The sequence below is a fragment of the Urocampus carinirostris genome, chromosome 12, assembly GCF_059441175.1.
Source record: "Urocampus carinirostris isolate Australia breed hairy pipefish chromosome 12, RoL_Ucar_1.0, whole genome shotgun sequence".
NCBI lineage: Eukaryota > Metazoa > Chordata > Actinopteri > Syngnathiformes > Syngnathidae > Urocampus > Urocampus carinirostris.
In genome coordinates this window covers 34480007-34498547 of record NC_142360.1, presented here as the reverse complement: position 1 = coordinate 34498547, position 18541 = coordinate 34480007, and the positions used below count along the sequence as shown (strand labels likewise).

At 40.6% G+C, this 18541-nt stretch overlaps 1 protein-coding gene across 2 annotated transcripts; it reads left to right on the top strand.

Annotated features, from left to right (window-relative positions):
• Positions 1 to 1846: 1846 nt before the first annotated feature.
• akr1a1b (aldo-keto reductase family 1, member A1b (aldehyde reductase)) lies at positions 1847 to 17628 on the top strand. 2 transcript variants are annotated; one of them, XM_088348981.1, is made up of 9 exons: positions 1847 to 1977; positions 5249 to 5332; positions 10325 to 10444; positions 12946 to 13097; positions 15411 to 15606; positions 15674 to 15873; positions 16817 to 16889; positions 16973 to 17059; positions 17506 to 17628. In XM_088348981.1, exons 2-9 carry the CDS (start codon positions 5252 to 5254, stop codon positions 17569 to 17571), a joined length of 975 nt encoding a protein of 324 aa, XP_088205107.1. In that variant the 5' UTR covers positions 1847 to 1977; positions 5249 to 5251; the 3' UTR covers positions 17572 to 17628. The 2 variants fall into 2 exon arrangements, with proteins under 2 accessions (XP_088205107.1, XP_088205106.1); XM_088348980.1 differs by having other exon boundaries at positions 1847 to 2050.
• The last annotated feature ends 913 nt before the right edge of the window (positions 17629 to 18541 follow it).

Below are 18541 nucleotides of genomic sequence, written 5' to 3'. Positions count from 1 at the left end.
CCAGCGGAACACTTCTTGGCTCTTGGGATCACCAGCTGGAAAGATACTCTCAATTTCAAGTGCACAACGAGAAATGCAGTTGCAGCTGTAAAATAGATTTGCTGATGATGGCTTTCATCTTTCCAAACTAATGACGTGCCACATTTAAAAACTATAGATTTTCTGGTTCGAGTATTATTGGTTCTGAATGGCAATCATAAAGCCACAACATTCTGTGTAAACTCGTATTACCCTCAATGGGCTTTATTTAGTTAGAAGTACTAATATACTATTATCGCTTACTTAATAAAGCAATAGCTTTTGAAGTGAATAAAGTATGGTCATGCCTTGCACCTGACTGTCATAATAAATGGACCAATGCTTGATTAAAATAAACCAATTGTGGACCTTTAAGATTTGTATTCAAGGACCCCTGCCCAGGAAGGTGGCTAGAGTCAACACACATTTACCAAATTTTCATTCCCCTTTGCTCTTCCCAACCGGACACGGAACATTAAGCCCACAGCACAACAGGGGTGAGTTCCTGTGCCATACAACCCTTCATCAGCAGGTTAGGCTTGACCGCATACACTGGTTTACCCCTACTGCATCATATGAGTCAATATCAGTCATTCTCAACTATCCTTCGCCATTCACATCCATCCCTAGCATACACTCTTGCATCCATTTAAATAGGCGACTTCACATCCAAAGCATGTTTCGCTCCATCCACCCAACCATATTTTGGCCCTACTCTTATCGATTTCCCACTACTTCTGCACTACATGCTCTCCTAGTCAAACGGCCTTCATCCATTCTTTCAATATGTCCAAAACATCTCAGAACATTTTCATCAACCATTTCAGAAAGCTCTCACCACACCATTTCTTTTCCTTTTTTCATCATTCCTTAACCTATCCAATCGTCACTCCAAAAATAGTACCCAAACATCTCATTTCAAAGATATTTAACAAACGAAGCTGATTTAATATTCCTATTGTCGAGAAAAGGTTTTTAAACAGCACTTTATTTTGAAATTTGTCTGAGAGGATTTACACCAGGGGTGTGGAACTCAATTTACCTCGGGGGCCACAGGATAGAACAAACATTCTCTCGGGGGCCGGACTAGTAGATTAGAGAGAAAGAAAGAGAGAAAGAAATAAGACAAAGTGAAGGAGAGAAAAAGAGGGTAGGACAAAGAGAGAAATGGAGAGAGAGAACGTGAAACGTGAGAAACAAGAGATAAAGACAAATAATGAGAGAGGGGGAAAGAAAGAGAGAGAAAGAAAGATATGCAAAGAGAAAAAAAAAAGAGAAGGAGAGGAAAAATGGAGAGAAAGAGATAATGGGAGAAGGAGAGAATGGGAAAGCAAGAGAGAGAGAGAAAGAGACAAGAGAGAGAGAAGGAAAAATGGAAGAGAGAGCAAAATAAGGTAAAAAGACAAAGAGAGAGAGAAAGAGACAAAGAGAAACAAAGAAAGAGAAAAAGAGAGACACAGAAGGTGAAAGAGAGAGACAGCGAGAGAGAAAAAGGGAGGGGAAAAAGAGCGAGAGAGAGAGAGAGAGAGAGAGAGAGAGAGAGAGAGAGAGAGAGAGAGAGAGAGAAATACAAGTCCACCGTCTTTGTGAGAGGCACCTGGCTTTGGCAACATCAAGTGGACATATTTCAACCTGCTCGTTTTTCTCTTGCGCTTCTCTGAGCGTTGTCTCGCGGGCCGGATTCAATCCCTTAGCAGGCCTGATCTGGCACCCGGGCCGCACGTTTGACACCCCTGATTTACACATTTGAGTTGAGAAAGCCCTTATAGAAGGCTCTCACTATTCAGGACTCGAAAATCTCTTATTTTGATGGGTCTTGACCGGATAAGGCGTGTCCTGGTTTGAAAGCGGAAGTAGCTCCGCGTCTCGTGCCGACACTGAAAAAACGTCGAGACGCTCAAGTTGTTGCGCAACGGAAGATAAAGAAAGCTGCACAACCTCCGCCAAGGAAAATCTCACGTGAGTCACGTGACTTTCCCACGCTCACTCACCTCCTTTCCTGTTTTTCTGCTCGCCATCAATCACTCTATAGGTGAGATTTTTTTTCACCAATGACGTCACGAGCTTGACTTTTATCTCAAATTTTCTTATATACTTTAAAAAAATCAAATCAAAAATCAAAAAGAAAACCCTTCCTTGTTGAACTTGTTAAAATGTTTCGTCACCTTGATTGTGTTATCGTTTTTTTTCCTTCCGTTTGCTGACTTTTGGGACAAAAACGAAAGTCAGCATGACTTCCGGTTTTTGTATCCTTCTGTGGCGTAAAGAATGCCATCGATTGTAAAAATGTATAATTATTTTGCTATTTACATAATTTCTTATTAATTTAAATATATTTTTATGCGAAATTGTTTTAGCCTATTGACATTCCAATTATTTGGAGGCACTTTGTGATTATTTAGTCATGAAATGAGTAAATATAGGCACAAATTGCAAGGAATGCCCATATTTCTATTTCAATAGTCTCCATTCGGGCCCCTGTGCTGTGGAATGCTCTTCCCCCTGATATTCGATCTGCAGCCTCGGAGGAACTATTTAAATCTAGGCTTAAAACACACTTTTATTCTGTACCATATGAATAACCTATATTTTATGTTGACAATAGCTGTGTATTATTTGTTCTTACAACATCCATTGCAGCCTGGTCATCCTGGAAGGGGGATTACTTCACGTGTGGTCCCTTCTCAAGGTTTCTTTATTTTCCTCATGTTGAGGTTTTTGAGTTTTCCTTGCCCTCATGTAAGTTTTAGATCAGGGGATGGTGTAATACTAGTCCGTGGTTTGCAATAATCTGTGGTCTGTGCAGTCCTTTGAGACTCTTTGTGATTAAGGGCAATACAAATAAACACAACTTGACTTTAAAACAAGGTGCAAGCAGAGCGCTTTTGTAAAAAATGTCACGGAATGCTGCAAACGAAGATACGAATTTGCTACAGTTAGCTGCTCCTGCTACGGGAAATACTGGGTACCACTTTGTCCCCACAAAGTAACAATGCCCACTTGACTAGTGTTAATCGTCATGGGTAGTGATGCTTGTTTGATTTGCGCATGTGAGTGTGGAAAAAACGATAGTAAACAGAGTTAGGATCCCAAAAAGTGCGTCTCTAAATATTATCTGTAGTTTCCAAACTATTCTGATGTTTACGAAAACATAACTGTCAGAAATTGCCAAACCAGTTTGATAGTAAGAGAGAAGAGAAACTGAATATTTTAAACGGATATATTTGAAGAGTCGAATGCATTGCCATGGCAACGTTTTCTCCTCCGGTGCCGTTCGACTTCGTCACACCAGAAAATTTGTCGGATCGGAAGTAAAGGTTTTCCCGGTACAGTATTGCAACAATGCTGAGTGCGGAGGAGGAAATACAGGTCTGTGCTTTAATATATTCCACGAGATCTAAGACAGAACACATATTCAAATAGTCCACAAGATGCAGAAGATGCTTATTGGCGGAGCGCTGCGAGTTTGGAGCTCAGAGGCATGAATATATACATATATACAGTGGAACCTCGGTTTTCGAACGCCTCTCAGTTCGAACAAATCGGAGTCCGACCAAAAATTTCGAGAAATTCTTGCTTCGCTGTTCGGTCAAAAAAATCGGAGTTCGAACGCCGGTAATGCGTGAGTGCGTACGCTAGGGTGCGATGCTGAGCGGCGTACGGGTGTAGATCGCTCTGGGCGGCAGTAGCTCAGGAGGTAGGGCGCTCGTCTTGGGATCAAGGGATCCCAGTTCGAATCCCGGCTCGTCCGTGTTACATGTCGAAGTGTCCTTGGGTAAGACACTGAACCCCTAATACCTCCAATAAGCAGGTGAGCGCCTTACATGGCTGCAAGGCCGCTATTGGGAAATGTGGAGCACATTGTAAAGTGCTTTGGGAAGTCATTGACTTGAAAAGCACTATAATTGCAGATCATTTCATTTCGTGACCAACTGTTATTGCATGCGGACGTGCTTCGTTTTGCTTTCGCTTTTAATATAGCTGTACCAAGTGTTTTAGCCCTTTTTTTTTATTTTTACACGTTGAAGTTAGCGTAATCCTTCGTACGGAAGATTACAAAAACGCGAATGTACGATTAGCCTGGGTTAAACATTCAAGGTAAACATTCAGGGTGTTGGAACGGAGCCCCCTTTCCAATGAACCGCTCACCACTTGTTGTGGAGACCCGGGTGCTAAATGACGTGTAAACGACCTGATTTTTTTATTTTTACACGTTCATGTAAGCGTTATCTTTCGTACGGAAGATTACGATAACGCGGACGTACGATTAGCCTGGGTTAGCTTTATGTTTACGTTAAACATTCAAGGTAAACATTCAGGGTGTTAGAACGGATTAAAACGATTTACATTATTTTTAATGGGAAAAATGATTTTGGTGATCGAACAAATCGGTCTTCGAACAGGGTTCTGGAACGGATTATGGTCGAGAACCGAGGTTCCACTGTAAAAGGAATATATATATATATATATATATATATATATAAATAGGGAGAAAGAAATACAAAAAGAGTAAAAACGAAAATGGGAATGAAAAGAAAACTAGGGGAGTAGAAAGAAAAACAGGGAAAAAGGAAAAGAAGAAAAAAAGAAAGTTAGAAAAGAAAGAAATTAAAAGACAAAAACGAAAAAAAAAATGAATTTTTATCCTTTTTCTTTTCATTTTTTATCATCTTTCATGGTTTTTCTTTTTCTTTTCCTTTCTCCTTCAGCTTTACTTTGTGTCCTATTTCTTTTTTTCAATTTTCCTTTTCTTGTACTTTTTCCTTTTCTTTTTTTCTTTGCTGTTTTTCCTTTTCTTTTCATTCAAAAAGTAATAAGGTGCATTTTGTTCACTTTGAGAGTTTTGAGATTGAACCTCCAGTGTGGAGTTTTGCATGTTCTCCCCGTGCTTGCGTGGGTTTCCTCCGGGCACTCCGGTTTTTCCTCCCACATTCCAAAAAGATGCATGTCAGGTTAATTGGCCGGTCCAAATTGTCCATATTTGTTTTCGAGTTAGTTGGTTGTCTCTGTGCCCTGTGATTTGCTGGCATACAGTTGAGGGTGTCCCCTGCCCACTGCCCGGAGATAGCTGGGATGGGCTCCAGCACCCCCGCGACCCTACTGAGGATAAACGGTGCAGATAATGGATGGATGGATTTATTGAGCATTTAAGAAAGAATATTTTATTTTCTATTGCAAAAGTGTGGCAGATGATGGTGAGGCTTGTAATTTTTTTTCTCCCTGCCACCAGGTGATGAGCGAATTCGCCATACTGCGCACGGGCCACAAGATGCCGCTCATCGGCCTGGGCACCTGGAAAAGCTCGCCGGGACAGGTGAGAAGAGGGGGGGGCCTATGCAAATGAGTGTAGCGCTTTTATTTAGTTTTTAGGAACATGTAGCAGTGTTCTCGTTTGCCGCGTCCCTGCGTCCTAGACGCATTATTTTTGCTGGGGACGCATCGTGTCAAATCAACGTGCGTCCCCGGGACGCAACTTTTTTTGACATGAAATTGTCATTATCATATTTTAACAAAGATTTACCGCATTCCAAACTTTTCGTCAGGCTAATCTGCCATTGTTGTTTTGGTCTCGCGGGTCGAGTTTTCGTCTGCACGCGATCTCGAGTTCGAGTTGTGTAGTGAAAGTCCGTCTCTTTTTAGAGAACCGGCTTTTTCGGCTCAACTCATCAAAGAGCCGGCTCTCAAACGGCTCACTTGCTTAGATGCATTATATTACGAATGATTATGTTGTATAAAGAAGTTAAGAAAAAAGGAAGTATAAAAGGAGAAAATGAAAAAAAGACAGGTTATTGGTTATCCCTTTAATCAGTATATTACCAACAATAATTTAATGCAGAAAATGAATTCATAATTTGAATAAGAAAATGCATTATTCTACTTAATTATATTTGCATGTTTTTTGTCCTTCTACAGTGAACGTCCAAGCGACTTCATTTTTGAACTTTTTTTATAATACACCTCATTCATGTCGAGCAACTCAGTGTCTCACAACAAAATGTTCATTAACAATATATATGTTATAAGGAAACACATGTACAATATAACATGTTAAACTACATAAATAAACATGTTTAAAAAAAAAAAGATATTTTTTTAATTTTGTAAGGGAAAATACGACAGTTTGTAAGGGGATGGAGTGCACTAAATTTTGGGGACCGATAGATTTCTATTGGGACCCATAGATTTTTGAGCATGCGAGTCCCCGGGACTCATCACTTTTCAGCGGTAAAATGAACACTGAAGTAGTTTTCAGAAATTTCGAGTGCCGATTCCAGAAACTGCAGATGAGCCAGAAGAGGACGCTGAAGATGAATTATTAAACGATGATCAGTCTCATAGTTTTGAAAGAGCTTCATATTTATTAATTTGCGGTTCATTGATTTGACGATTAATGACTCATTTGGCAAAAACAAACACACCTTGGTTGATAAATAATCACTAAACACTACATATTCAAGCTTAAGTCATTAAAACATTTCAACAAGATGTGAGTTAGAATCTTTGGCAGGTTTAAAGCGTTGTACGCAACACCAAAAAAACTATTTGGTGCTGGGGTCCAAGTACAGTGGTACCTCCACTTACGAATTTCTCCACATACTAAAGTTTCAGGTTACGAAGTACCTGAACAGGAAAATATTGCCTTTTGTTACAAAGTCCAAAATACAACACTTTATGCGTTGCTATTAGCGGCGCCCGGAGTTTCCCAAACGTAAGCAAACTAGCAATCGCTTAATACCTGCCTAGCAACCCTAGCAAATGTGCTCCCAGCATGCTCTTCGTGTCACAGTTCAGAGCTCAGAGACGAGGAGGAGGAGGGGTTTTGGCAAGATGGGAGGGAGGAGGATCGGCCATCATTCAATCAACCCAAATTAAGACATTTTAGCAAGATTCCATGACGTCTCGGAATTTGTGGAAAGAAATTAAACGGAAAAAGTGTTGACAAGATGGGCTATCGTTTATTATGATATCTGTGTCCCGCACTTCCGATCGAATGTCAAAAGCCGGAAAACGCAGACGTCATTGGATCAGTTTTTTAGGAAATGCGAAGCAAGTAGGTAAATGAAGATTTGTATTGTTTCCTTTATCCTTTATTTTTTTAACATTATGTGCCTTTTGTTCGATGTTAATTGTGCGGTAATCTAATTTTAACTCGCATTTTATTCATGTTCTGATGCTTTTTTATAATTCCTTAAAAAATATCGTACTTTTGCAGGGCTTGGAACAGATTAGTGCATTTCCATTCAAAATGCGTCTCTACTTATGAGGTTTTCAGGTTACCGAGTTACTCCCAAAACAAATGACCGTAAATTCCGGAATATAGAGCGCACCCACCACATTTTAGGAGGAAAACCGATTTTGTACTTACACAAGCCGCACCTGTATATAAGCCGCATGCGCCCACATTAAAAAGTGTAACACAAACACAAAATTAACCCAAACCTGACTTTAAGTCCCGCGATTGAAACTAAATGTCCTTCATTAAAGTACACAGTCCAAAAATCACAGCCGGCAAAATGAACGGAAAATGATACCGGGACTTAAGGTTTGATGCAGACCTGCAGAGTCCGGATCCCGTTGAAAGTAATCCAAGGAAAAAAGTGTATATTTCCAAAGGTAAGGGTGGGAAGAATATATATCCACTATTGTCTGCCGCATCCACAAACACTTACCTTTACCGGTCCCCGCTTCCCGTCAGCCCGCATTTTTTTCGCCCCTTCTTTTTGATTCGCCCGTGCAAAACGTATCAGAATAAGTGTCTGAAATAAATACATTACAAAAATATACAGTTGCAAATGCATATTAGTGTGGTAAAACACTCATATTTACAAAGAAAGACGGTACACCGAGAAGGTTTTCAAAGCTTTAATAATAATTATAATAATAATATAACTTTCATCCCAAACGGTTGGCTGTGACAGGGCAGTTAATAGTTTTTTTTTTTTGGTTTGAACAATTTTATTGACACTATTAACAGCAAATAAACAATGGGCAGTTAATGGTAGCAACACGCTCGCAACACAGTAAGTGGGTCTGGTAAAAAAACATACCGTACTTGTAAAAATCACTGTAAACCGTCCTCATCTTCCTCCTTAGAAGTGAAGCCATCAAAGTCGTCTTCCTCAGTGTCGGAAAGAAACTTCGTCATATAGACGTCGTCCCACGCTCCCTTATTCCAAAACACGCTGGCAACACGCTCGCTCCTTCTTTATCGGACTGCTCGATTGCTTTTAGCTTGAAAGCTGCGTCATGTGCCTTTCTTTTTGCATTTTGCATGATGAGGGTCCCCGCGACCCTAATAAGGATAAGCGGTACAGCTAATGAAATGAGATGATGAGGGTATGTTTACGCTAATTTAATTTATGCACAAGCCAAGAAGTGTCAGTCTTCCTTGGTGCATATATTCCACCGGTCCAAATCTTACCTTTTGTACTCTAGCGCCGCTGGCGGTCGTTAGAAAAATGACATAAATTGGCCGCATCACTGAATAAGCCGCAGGGTTGAACGTTTGGGAAAAAAGTAGCGGCTTATAGTCCGGAATTTACGGTAAATCTGTGATAGCAGCAACCCCTAGAAGCCTGTCATTCTAACCTGAAGTCTGACTTGAATCTTTCTTTATTAAAGTTCTCATGTCGATGCCAACATGGGGCCAATTTTATCCAACACGCCATAATAAAATAGTAAGAATTACTGATTCCTGGCGATGTACACATTCATCTTGAATGACAAATCACCAATCTTTTGATTTCAAGCTAACGCAATTTGTAGCTTTTGTTTTCGGTTGCATGGCACAATACAGTGCCATCATGGGGTCTGTTAGGATTTAATATTACAAAATGTATCGTTTACCAAATTATTCGAATTAGTTATTTGACTCCATTTACCAAACATAACCTTCATTCACCCAACAATGCACGCTCTTTTCTTTTCGGGAAAATATGGGCAAGAGACCGGCATTTCCACACGGGGGCAGATTTATTTTCTTAAAGTAAATTAACTAAGTGAATTCCATCGAATTAGTCGAATTAGTCTGGAACTTCTGAAGTTCTTCTGCCCACGTCTGCCCACGTCTCGTGGGCTCCACCTCGTCGCCACCTCGTCTGGACCGGTCAAAACATCCCCGCGCGCTTCCACGTCATCAGGACTTTGTTCTCTAAACATCGCCTACCACCTGCGTCAGACCTCTGTTATCAACAGAACTAAACAAAACATCAGCGCAACCTGTCATTGACCTTAAGCCTTCTCTGTGAAAAATCTTCAAAGCATTCAATAAATGTAACTTGTATAAAATAGTGTAAAATCCCTTATAGTCAAATAAATAAAATATAAAATCCTTCAGGTCATATATTACAAAGTGTCCCTTTTGAAATATAATAATTCAAATGACGGAGATAAATACCAGCTGTAAAATGAGGCTTTGATACTTAGATAAGGCTTGAAAAAACTTATTGGAAAAGACTATAGGAAGTGATGATGTTTTCTTACCTGTCAACCTCCATGTCTCCATGCCCTTACAAAATGTTGTATTTTCCCTTACAAAATACAAAATAATCTTACGCCATAATTTTTTTTTCAAACGTGTTTATTTATGTAGTTTAACATGTTATATTGTACATGTGTTTCGTTATATCATATATATTGTTAATTGTTAGATACTGAGTTGCTCGACATGAGTGAGGTTTATTATAAACTAAGTAGCTTGGACGTTCACTGTAGAAGGAAAAAATACATGCAAATATAATTAAGTAGAATAATACATTTTCTAATTCAAATTATTCATTTTCTGCATTAAATTATTGTTGGTAATATACTGATTAAAAGGGATAACCATAAACCTGTCTTTTTTCATTTTCTCCTTTTATACTTCCTTTTTTTCTTAATTTCTTTATACAACAATAATGATTCGTAATATAATGCATCAAAGCAAGTGAGCCGTTTGAGAGCCGGCTCTCTTTAATGAGTTGAGCCGAAAAAGCCGGTTCTCTAAAAAGAGACGGACTTCCTTTCACTACATAACTACCACACAAAATCAGAGGCGGCAGATGCATGCGCACAGTAGCATCAAACCGCGCGCTTCGTCCGCAAACGAAAAAGAACGATACCGAGATAGAGGCTACAGCGGCGAACTCGTTTGACTTGATTGATTTGCAGTTTCTTGATAGTCGGTGTATAGCGGACGGTACCCACAATTGACAAATTTGCGTTTTCCCGTACAGATTTTCTTGTACGTTGTACACGTCTTAAAATGTATAATAAACGTACTTTGTACGGCGAAAACATACATGTTGACAGGTTGTTTTTTTTTTAGGTGAAAGACGCAATCAAATGCGCGCTGGCCGCCGGCTACCGCCACATCGATTGCGCTGCCGTCTACGGCAACGAGGCCGAGATCGGACAAGGGCTGGCTGAGGCCTTCGCCTTGCCCCAGGTGAGGAGCTTGTGAGATACCAGAACTTTTGCAGCTCTTTGAAATTTCATGGGATGATGGCTTACACCAGGGGTCGGCAACCTGTGGCTCTGGAGCTGCATGCAGCTCCTTTGCGCTTTTTCAAATATAGAAGCATGTAAATGCTGAAAAGAAGGGGGCCAAGTACTAAACCCTGTGGAACACCACAGGTAACACTAAAGGGCTCAGATGTCATTTCACCATATTTAACACAGTGCGTCCTAGCTGAGAGGTAGGATCTGAACCAGAAGAGGACAGTTCCTGAGAGACCAATCCATTTTTCCAACCATTCCAGTAAGATATTATGGTCCACAGTGTTGAATGAAAATGTATTCAGTATTAAACAAATGTATTTATTCATCTTTTTACTTTGGTATATTTTACAGGAAATACAACTAACTAAATTCCAATTTATGGGTTTTATAAAGGAAATGAGCAAAAAATGTGCAGGCTTTTTATAGCGGGCTATCTGGTTACCGTTTTAGCTTTGTACCTAACTATGTTCCTATATTTCTAGCTACTTAGCAAGCTATCTAGCTAGCTTAGTGCATATTTTGCATGCTATCTAGCTCCCATTTTATCTTTTTTATAAGAGCGTCCAAAATATTTTTTTCATTTGACCTTGTAGCGGGCATTTTTTTTAAAAACTATTTTTTTCAGCGTGAAAAGCATTTAAAAAAAGCTTTTCCAAATATGTTTTCAAATTGAAAAAGATGGGGAAGGAAATATATATCTTCTGTTTTGCTCTCAATTGTATCAGGTGGTAAAAAGACGGGATACAGGTTGTCGCCTCAAACGCAACAACGTCATATGTTAGGGCGTGAAGTTGTGGCTCTCAGGCTTGAACTCCTGCCTGGAGAACTTAGATGCAATGCAAAACTTCACTTGTTTTCCTCTTTCTCTCCTTACCCCTCTGTTAGAGCCGAGCTGTGTGGGCCCAAGCTTTACCCCTTAAAAGCACAGCGTGACAATTTAACTCAGCATTTCCCTACACCCCTAATTTAAACACATTAAACTGATAAGAACACAATTCTGTCAAAGGCACTTATTTATTTAGTGATTGAGTAGCTATATTTGTTTGTATATAATTGAAACGGTGCGGCATGGCAGCTGAGTGGTTAGTGCATCTGCGGCATGTTTCTGAGTTCTTGGGTTCAAATCTAGCTACCAGGCTTCCTGTGAAGAGTTTGCATGTTCTCCCCGTGCTTGCGTGGGTTTCCTCTGGGCACTCCGGTTCCTCCCACATTCAAAAAACATGCGTGTCAGGTTAATTGGTGACTAGTTGGCAACCAGTTCAGGGTTCCCCCTGCCTGATGATACATGAGTAGGTTCCAAAAGATAATGGATGGATAATTGGAATGACATTCAGGGATTATTGTGTTTTGTTGCTCAGGCCCGAGGATGGCTGCACTGATTTGGTATCAAAAGAGAGATAAGAGGATGCTGCTGCGTTTTACCCACACACTGAATTGTTTGACATTTGCACGGATAATCAAACTTAAACTGTATTCATTTGTTTTTATCAACCTTTTCAAAATGCTACAGTTTAATTTTTATAAATGCAAGCCGCGTTTTATTACACTTTTTTTTGTTGGCCAGATAAGCTGCACGTTATGCATGTTCCATTTATTTTTTTAATCCTCAAAATAAAAATGACATGAAAAATAGGATGTATTTATTATCCATCCATTATCTGCACCGCTTATCCTCAGTAGGGTCGCGGAGGTGCTGGAGCCCATCCCAGCTATTTTCGGGCAGTGGGCAGGGGACACCCTGGACTGGTTGCAAGCCAGTGGCAGGGCACACAGAGACAGACAGCTCACTCGCTCATTCACACCCAGGGACAATTAGGTCCGGCTAATCAACCTGACATACATGTTTTTGTAATGTGGGAGGAAACCGGAGCGCCCGGAGGAAACCCACACAAGCACGGGGAGAACATGCAAGCTCCACACAGGAGGTCCGATCTCATGACCTCAGAACAGTGCCGCACACGCGCTAACCACTGCGTCGCCGTGCTACCCTATGTATTTATTGCATCTCTTTAATTTTATCAAAGTAATAAAACATACTGTAATTCGTTAATATTGTAATGAAGTCAATCTTGAGCAGGGTTGGGTAGGGTTACTTTAACTGGATTACCGGTACTTTCAATTACTTTTGGATTACTCCAATACCAAATATGCTAATCAAAGACAAAAGAAACTAAAGTAATCCAAAACTAATTGAAAGTAATCCAGTTAAAGTAACCCTACCCAACCCTGATCTTGAGTCTGTATCCTACAACTGAGTAGTCACGCATGCATTCAGCATGTATTGCATAGACTATAAGGCTTATCTAAGGCTTTTAATATTTTGCAGCTCCAGACCCATTTGGGTTACTTTGGTCCGATACGGCTATTTCAACATTTTGGGTTGCCAACCCCTGGCTTCGACAAAGAAATGGGACTTGACTTTTCGACAGCAGTTGTGTTTTTATGCAGGGCCCGCGGCGCCAAGACGTCTTTGTGACCTCCAAACTGTGGAACACGCACCATCACCCTGAAGACGTAGAGCCCGCCCTCATGCGGACCCTCCGGGACCTTCAGTTAGACTACCTTGACCTTTTCCTCATTCACTGGCCCTACTCCTTCAGGTAGGACACGCCCCCAAACACTCGCCAAATCCACATGGGCGGCAAAACAGACAAAAATGTCATTCAGCCCTCCTTTAAAACATAAGAATACATGTTGAGAAAACTGGCAATCGCTTAATATCTGCCTAGCAACCCCAGCAAATGTGCTCCCAGCATGCTCTTCGTGTCACAGTTCAGAGCTCAGAAACGAGGAGGAGGAGGGGTTTCGGCAAGATGGCAGGGAGGAGGACCGGCCATCATTCAATCAACCCAAATTAAGACATTTTAGCAAAATTCCATGACGTCTCGGAATTTGTGGAAAGGAACACTTTTTCCGGGTAAAACAAACAAAAAAAGGAACAGCAATAGTGTTCTAAAAAAAGGGCCAACTTTTCTTAACCCCAGAACAGGAAGACATAAAATAAATAAAACGGGAATAAAAAAGTCTATATTGAAATGACTGAAAAATGTCTACAACAATTTAATATTCAATTTTAAAAATGACAAGTAATAATGAAAACATCAATTAAAACCAAAATAGAAAAAATAATAATCATAAAATATGCAAAAGTGCGCCAGTTGAATGTAAATTGTGGTGGGCAAAAAGTTATTATTTTTTTTTTACATTTTGCAGACTGTATGTCATTTTTTAGCAGTCTTCATAGCATTTTCTTTATTAGAATTTATATTTTTAGTTTTATTTCAGTGTTTTAAGCACCAGGGTGCCCCCTAAGGACTTTTCCTGAAAATAGCTCACTAATGCTGGGTTATTGTGATTTTCAAGTAAAATGATTTTTTTATTGGTAAGCTGAGTCTCTTTAACCTTATATTTAATAACATAGTAATAACATGATGCATTTTTATTTTAGAATTTCAAATAAATAAATTCCAGGTCAAGTCATGTTTATTTGTATAGTCCTTAATCAAAGAGTCTCAAAGGGCTGCACAGACTATTACAAACCACAGACTATTATGACACCATTCCCCGATCCAAAACCTAATGTGACATATCAACTGTGGACATTTATTATGGGCCATCCAAAAAAATATGGTTGCGTTTCCCAGTGGTAAATTATAATGGGAATACACATTACTGTCATTTTTACCCAACACCTACAGTATATGGGGGGAGATTTGTCTCAAGAATATTTACACAGATACCATACCTGTCAACCTCCATGGCTCCATGCCTTTACAAACTGTCGTATTTTCCCTTACAAAACATAAAATAATCTTACACCATTTTTTTCCAAATGTGTTTATTCATGTAGTTTAACATATAATATTGTACATGTGTTTTTGTTATCACATACATATATATATATATATATATATATATATATATATATATATATATATAAACATTTTGTTGTGAGATCCTGAGTTGCTCGATATGAATGAGGTTTATTATCAAAAAAGTTCGAAAATTAAGTAGCTTGGATGTTCACTGTAGAAGGAAAAAATACATGCAAATATAATTAAGTAGAATAATACATTATCTTATTTAAATTATGAATTCATTTTCTGCATTAAATTATTGTCGGTAATATACTGATTAAAGGGATAACCACAAACCTGTCTTTTTTCATTTTCTCCTTTTATCCTTCTTTTTTTTCTTAACTTCTTTATACAACATAATAATTTGTAATAGAATGCATCCAAGTAAATGAGCCGTTTGAGAGCCGGCTCTCTTTAATGAGCTGAGCCGAAAAAGCCCGTTCTGTAAAAAGAGACGGACTTCTTTCACTACACAACTACCACGGAATGATGCATGATGGGAAATCCCCAGGCAGCAGACGCATGCGCACAGTAGCGTCAAACCGCTCGCTTCGTTTGCAACGAAAAAAAATGATACAGAGATAGAGGCTACCGCGGCAAACTCGTTTGACTCGATTGATTTGCCGTTTCGTGATAGTCTGTGTATACCGGATGGTACCCATAATTGACAAATTTGCGTATTTCCGTACAGATTTTCTTGTACGTCGTACACGTCTTTAAATGCATAATAAACATACTTTGTACGGCAAAAACGTACTGGTTGACAGGTATGACATACTGTATTGTCCAGATATATTCGTGATTTACTCTAAATCTAAATTTCATGTCGTTAAATGCATATGCAAGATTAAAAACAGCATAGCTATATTGCTGATAAATTGTGTGGCTCCGCCAAATACATGATTCACACCGATTTTTTTTTCTTTCAATGGTGCTGGAGTAATTAATTAAATTTGGCCACAAAAAAGGCGTACGACTCTCGATTTATTTTTGAGCAGGGTGGAATTTGAGAAAAACATTTTGGCCCTTTTTTCATTTGTATTTTTTGGTGCACAGGCGGGGGGAAGAGACCTTCCCCCGCTCCGAGGGCGGCTCGCTTATTTACGACGTGGTGGACTACCGAGTGACTTGGGGCACTATGGAGAAGATGTTGGACAAAGGATTGGTGCGCTCCATCGGCCTATCCAATTTCAACAAGCGCCAACTGGATGATGTCATGGCCTCTGCCCGCGTCAAGCCCGCCGTCCTGCAGGTGATGCCCTTCACTGTCTCAACACAGCTTTTCAGGGACCTGATGATGGTTTTTTTCTGCCCGGCAGGTGGAAAGCCACCCATACTTGGCGCAGTCAGAGTTGCTGACGCACTGCCAGCATCTGGGCGTGCAGATGACGGCCTACAGCCCCCTAGGCTCGCCCGACCGCGCTTGGAAACGCCCCGACGAGCCGACGCTGATGGAGGAGCCTACCGTGGCCGCGCTGGCACAGAAATACCAAAAGTCACCTGCTCAGATTCTCCTCAGGTGGGCATTGTTACTTTTAGGGGACAAAGTGGTTTCCCGTAGCAGGAGCAGCTAACAGTAGCAAATTCGTATCTTCATTTGCAGTATTCTGTGACATTTTTTACAAAGCGCCCTGCTTGCACCTTGTTTTAAAGTCAAGTCATGTTTATTTCTATAGCCCTTAATCATAAAGAGTCTCAAAGGGCTGCACAGACCCCGGATTATTCCAAACTGCAGACTATCATTACACCATATTAGTCAGGAGACATATATGGCTCCGAAATAAAATGTCTCATCGCATCTCATTAGCTGCACCGCTTATCCTCAGTAGGGTCGCGGGGGTGCTGGAGCCCATGCCCACTGCCATCATCGGGCAGTGGGCAGGGGACACCCTGAACTGGTTGCCAGCCAATCGCAGGGCACACCAGGAGAGACAACTCGCTCGCTCATTCACACCTAGGGACAATTTGGACCGGCCAATACACCTGAAATGCATGTCTTTGGAATGTGGGAGGAAACCGGAGTGCCCGGAGGAAACCCACGCAAGCACGGCGAGAACATACAAACAGGAAGTCTGGTAGCTGGATTTGAACCCACACAGGAGGTTCCCAAGACCTTAGAATTGTGCCGCACACGGGCTAACCACTGCGCCGCCGTGCTGCCCCGAAATGCGCCACAGAGCCTCCTTTTGCGTCAGCCCTTGTCCCAGTTCCTGCTGTTTTCTGTAAACATCATTCTTTACTAGGTTACAATGACCTCGCCCCACAGCTCAGCCAGTGAATATCTTTTGCATTTAAATGTAATTTGTATTTGATCGTACAAAATCCTTTATAGTCAAAAATATATAAAAGCCTTCACTGTCAAATGGGACGAAAACACCGAAGATAGAAGCAGACACTTAAAACAATAAATCACAAAAAAGTGCAAAACTGGCGGTACCCGAGTTTGATTCTACTCTGCGCAGGTGGCAGACGCAGCGCGGCGTGGTCACAGTCCCCAAGAGCGTCACACCATCGCGTATAAAAGAAAACCTGCAGGTACGTTGCAAAAACTAACAATATCACAAAAGAATATCTAGACTAAAAAACCGTCATCCATAACGCACCGACCATTTTTGCAGGTTTTCGATTTCACGCTGTCTGCGGAGGAGATGACCAGCGTGACAGCACTCAACAAAAACTGGCGTTACATCCTGCCAGTCATCCAGGTAAGTGGCTTTTATTTCCTGTGCCTTTGTTGGTTTCCCTTAAAAACTAAACCAAACTGAGGCTCGTGGGCTGGATCATGCCCGCTAACGGACTAAATCTGGCTCACGGGACGATGTTGGGAGAAGTATAAGAAAAAAAGATGCTTTTTAGTCAAGCAATAACCTGCAGTTTTTAATCGGTCCACGTGGTGTCGCCAAAGCATGTAATAAAACAAGGGTCTCCAACGTGGTACCCGTGGGCCCCCTAAAGAGAGGTGGGGTGCCTGGACCCGTTCTGAAAATAGCTTACAAGAACTGGGTCGTAGTATAATGATTTTTGATTGGTTGACTGAGTCAGCGGTTTCTATTTTTACTTCATTTTCTGTTCCAAAGTTACAAACCTTTTAAGGAAATATTTTGGGGTTAGAAAGAAAAAAAAAATCTCCAGTCCTGTTTTTGTTTTTCAGGTGGACGGCAAGTCTGTTCCCAGAGACGCAGGTCATCCCCATTACCCCTTTAGCGACCCCTACTGATCACATGAAGAGGCTATGTCATTTCCATTTTTCAAATTAAAAGCACGCATGGCCTTAGTTCTGTGTCCCGCTTTTTTGTCGAGTCTGCTCACTCATCGACTCTCATAAATGTTAAGGGCTAGGATGATGTACAGTTGTATGAATATATAAATACATACGTATAAACTGTATGTATAAAAAATATTAAATGTGACGGTTCACTTACCGTATTTTCCGCACTATAAGGCGCACCGGGTTATAGGGCGCACCCCTCAAAAATAGTTTTTGGTCCTATAATTTCCATACATAAGGCGCACCGGATTATAAGGCGCTACAATGGGAACGTCGACAAAACAGTCAGATAGTTCAGTCAAACTTATTACCCCCTTAACATTCCCAAAGCTTGCAAAGAAGCAAATACGTGTCTCAGACATGTACGGAAACAGTGTCTGATGTCACCAATCACTCAAATGCATCGTTCCAGATATCATTCGGAAGGTTAAAGTCTTGGGATTCAAGTAATGCCAAACATTTCTTAGTTTCCATTTTATTTTTTGCTGGCAACTGTGTGGACAGCAAAGTAATAATTTTATTGTGCAGGGAAACGGGGGTTCTTTACTGTGCATATGACAATAAACACTTTGAAATTTAGTTTAAAAATAGACTCATCACAGAAACATCAAGATCGTTCTCAAACAAGATACCGGGAAAATATAAAGCCGCATAGCTCACCTAAGTTCTCTTGCAGCCATCACGTTCAATAATGATACGTAACCATGGTCTTCTTATCCGGCCCGGCATAGAATTATATCCGGCCCGTGAAATAATTTTATATACATCTACTATAATGGCCCGGGTCTATGAAACGCTAATAACTTTCAAACTATACTCTGATGCTAAAAACCACAATGGCTGAGACAATTATGTTAACTGACATTGCCAGTAAACCCGTGTGTCTTATTTGTGGAGATTTTGTGGCCGTAATGAAGGA

Coding starts and splice junctions, on each gene's coding strand:
- akr1a1b (XM_088348981.1), top strand. CDS start 5,252: ATGAGCGAATTCGCCATACTGCGCACGGGCCACAAGATGCCGCTCATC. Junction 10,445..12,945: donor AGGCCTTCGCCTTGCCCCAG/GTGAGGAGCTTG, acceptor GTTTTTATGCAG/GGCCCGCGGCGCCAAGACGT. Junction 15,607..15,673: donor TCAAGCCCGCCGTCCTGCAG/GTGATGCCCTTC, acceptor TCTGCCCGGCAG/GTGGAAAGCCACCCATACTT.